At 42.0% G+C, this 2,721-nt stretch overlaps 1 protein-coding gene across 1 annotated transcript; it reads right to left on the reverse strand.

The window, feature by feature from the left end:
* Positions 1 to 1,034: 1,034 nt before the first annotated feature.
* On the reverse strand, positions 1,035 to 2,314 carry LOC106600203 (trichohyalin-like). Its single transcript, XM_045712037.1, has 2 exons — positions 1,778 to 2,314; positions 1,035 to 1,627 (listed from the first exon to the last, which is right to left on the reverse strand). The coding sequence occupies exons 1-2, from the start codon at positions 2,290 to 2,292 to the stop codon at positions 1,603 to 1,605; spliced, it is 540 nt and encodes a 179-aa protein (XP_045567993.1). The 5' UTR covers positions 2,293 to 2,314; the 3' UTR covers positions 1,035 to 1,602.
* Positions 2,315 to 2,721: the final 407 nt, after the last annotated feature.

Here is a 2,721-nt window from a genome sequence, read left to right on the forward strand (position 1 = left end):
CTAACCATTATTATGAGCTGTCGTCTCCTCAGCAGCTTCCACTGTTGCAAAGAAAGGCAAATCCAGCTCATAAAGTTATGTCAGGGATAATCACCGAGGGACTATGTGTTCTATGGTAAATAATGAACACTGTGGAACTGACCTTCCATGGATTTGCATTATTTTCCAGAGAACCATAAAGCCCTGAGTTGATTATCCCTTTTATACCATGGCTATAATTTAACACATTTGCCAGTAGAAATGTGTTCATTTGCCGGTGGAAATGAGTTCAACATCCACTGAAGTAGCTAGCAAGTTTACTAGATAGCTACAATAGTTGCCTTGGTAACCAAACAAACATACTTGCTAGTTTAGATAACCAAACCATCAGTCCTAGCTTGCTATTCTAAAAACCTAATTCAACAATACCAATACTGTTTTCAATTTGACTCAATTTGTAATGTCCAAAAGTCCAAACATAATTGCAGTTGATTGAAGGCATGACGTCCCTGAACCAATAACAGTTGGTTGTATTCATGAAAGTCTTATGGGGTGGAAGATATTGATGTTTTTTTTTAAGTATTTTTTATATAAAGTGATTTATTTTACATTTTGTAGATTTTATAGAAGTAAAAAAAAATTTAACTAATTGTATTCGAGAGAAGAGGTCTCTTTACAGTGTCAAATTTATTTGAGATCTCTATGCCATGTAGTTGAGAAGGAATTGATATTTTTCATTTACAGGCAATTGTTTGCGTTGCAGTTTTAAGACGGTTCCTTAACCCTCTGAGCAGAGGATAGCACATTTTTAGCTACATTTCACCTCCAAAAAGTAAATAGGTTCTACATAAAGCTGTCCCAACTGTTTGTGGGCACCGTTTGTCACCGTTATAGTGCAATTTATGTGTATAGAGGACTCCTCTCTAATATAACATGTCACACATTGTGTCAGACTGATGGAATGTTAGGTGTCTCATTGAAAGTCTAACATCTACCATGACTACTGGATGTTTCAATTCTAATAAATAACAACAATCCACACCGTAACAACAATATTGCTTTTTTAATAACTGCTTTTATTAAAGCGTACAACTTTGCTAACGAAAATGACATCAACAAACATCACTGGCCTGACTTGAGCAGCTCTGCCCGGGGATGGAGCCAGCAACTTAGCTGCTACCGGTCCGGTCCAGGCTACCTGCAGACCTCCTCCCAGACCTCCTTTTCAGCACCTCCCCTTAACAGGTGAGGTGGTGGAAATGATCAGAGTTGCATTCAACTTGAATAAAGATGAGAAACTCTGGTCTGTGGAGCCACTGGTCTGAGGGGAGGACTTCTGTTTAAACCATGTCCATTTGGGGATATTTTCTAGGACAGTAGAGGTGGTGAGCAGAGATGAATTCAACTTGGATAAAGATGAGAATCTCTGCTCTGGGGAGGAGAGTCACTGACCTTAGATGGTTTGTTGCCTTGATAAAGAGGGTACTTTCTGGCTTGAGGAGAATATAATGTTTTGTGGAGGAAATGTGGCTTGATGACTTAAAGAGGAGGAGGAATTATTGGGCGACACTTTTAATTACCAATGTAACCTCAGTTGAACTGTGGCTTCATCGAGTTCCAGCTCTAGGCAGACAGCACGTCAGGAATGCTGTAAGACATCACAGAGACAGGTAAGTATCTATATATTTACATGTGTGTTGCATGTACACTAAACCCTCACATTTGGATAATGTCACTCTTAAAGTGACAACATATATATAAACAGTGTAACATGAATACATGTTTAAACATTATTTACCTCATCTTAATTCTCTTCCAGATGCCTGGCCTTTTCTTGTTCTTGGAGGTTGGCTCTGAAGTTTCAGCCTCTTCTGGAGCTTCTAGCTGCTGGCTCTCTGGCACCCCCTGTTGGTTCTCTGGCCACTCCTGCTGGTTCTCCGAACTCCCCTCCTGGTTCTCTGCCCATGCCTGCTGCCTCCTTGGCCCCTCCTGCTGGCCATCTCCAGATCCAACAGGCTCTTGGCTTACTTGTTGGCCTGTGGCCCATCCCGGCAATGCCTGACCGTGGTTGGAATCGTGGCTGTGTTGGGTGGTTAGACACCGGGTGTTGATTTGAGCATCAGCCTCCAGATTCATCTGCTCCAGGTACTTTTCCATCATCCTCTCCCTCTCCTCCTTCAGATTCTGATGAGTCCTTTTTTTAAGCAGGGACTGCTCTCTCCACTGCTTATTGAAATCCTCCAACTTCTTCCTTCTCTCCTCATCCTTCAGCAGCTCCTTCCTCTTCTCCCTCTCTCTCTCTGCCCGGGTCATGGTGGATATTACCCTTGGGTGTCCAGGGGAAGGCTGGGAGGGGAGAAGAAGTAGAGTTCACATTCAACTTAGTGGATCTGGTATCAACTTAAATGTAATGGACACAGGGAATTAAGAATAGAAAACACAGTTGGAGCTCTATGATTCTTTAATCTTTTCAATTGAGCAAGGCATGGAATTTGTCAATAAAGTGCAATAATTCCCATCCCGAATTGACCTGACCCTAAGTTGAACATGAGTCCCAAATGGCACCTATTCCTTGTATAGTGCCAGGGCCTATGTGATAGCTTAGGGCTCCATGGCAACTAGGGGACCCCCGACCCCCCAAAAACCCTTTTTTTGTGTGTTTTTTTAGGAACTTTTTCTGGGTCTCTACTTAGTCTTGAGAGTTAGACTAGTAGATGACATAAGGTATCATTTAAAACGTGG

The sequence above is a fragment of the Salmo salar genome, chromosome ssa02 (genome assembly GCF_905237065.1).
Source record: "Salmo salar chromosome ssa02, Ssal_v3.1, whole genome shotgun sequence".
Classification (NCBI taxonomy): domain Eukaryota; kingdom Metazoa; phylum Chordata; class Actinopteri; order Salmoniformes; family Salmonidae; genus Salmo; species Salmo salar.

Coding starts and splice junctions, on each gene's coding strand:
- LOC106600203 (XM_045712037.1), bottom strand. CDS start 2,292: ATGACCCGGGCAGAGAGAGAGAGGGAGAAGAGGAAGGAGCTGCTGAAG. Junction 1,628..1,777: donor TGGAAGAGAATTAAGATGAG/GTAAATAATGTT, acceptor GATGTCTTACAG/CATTCCTGACGTGCTGTCTG.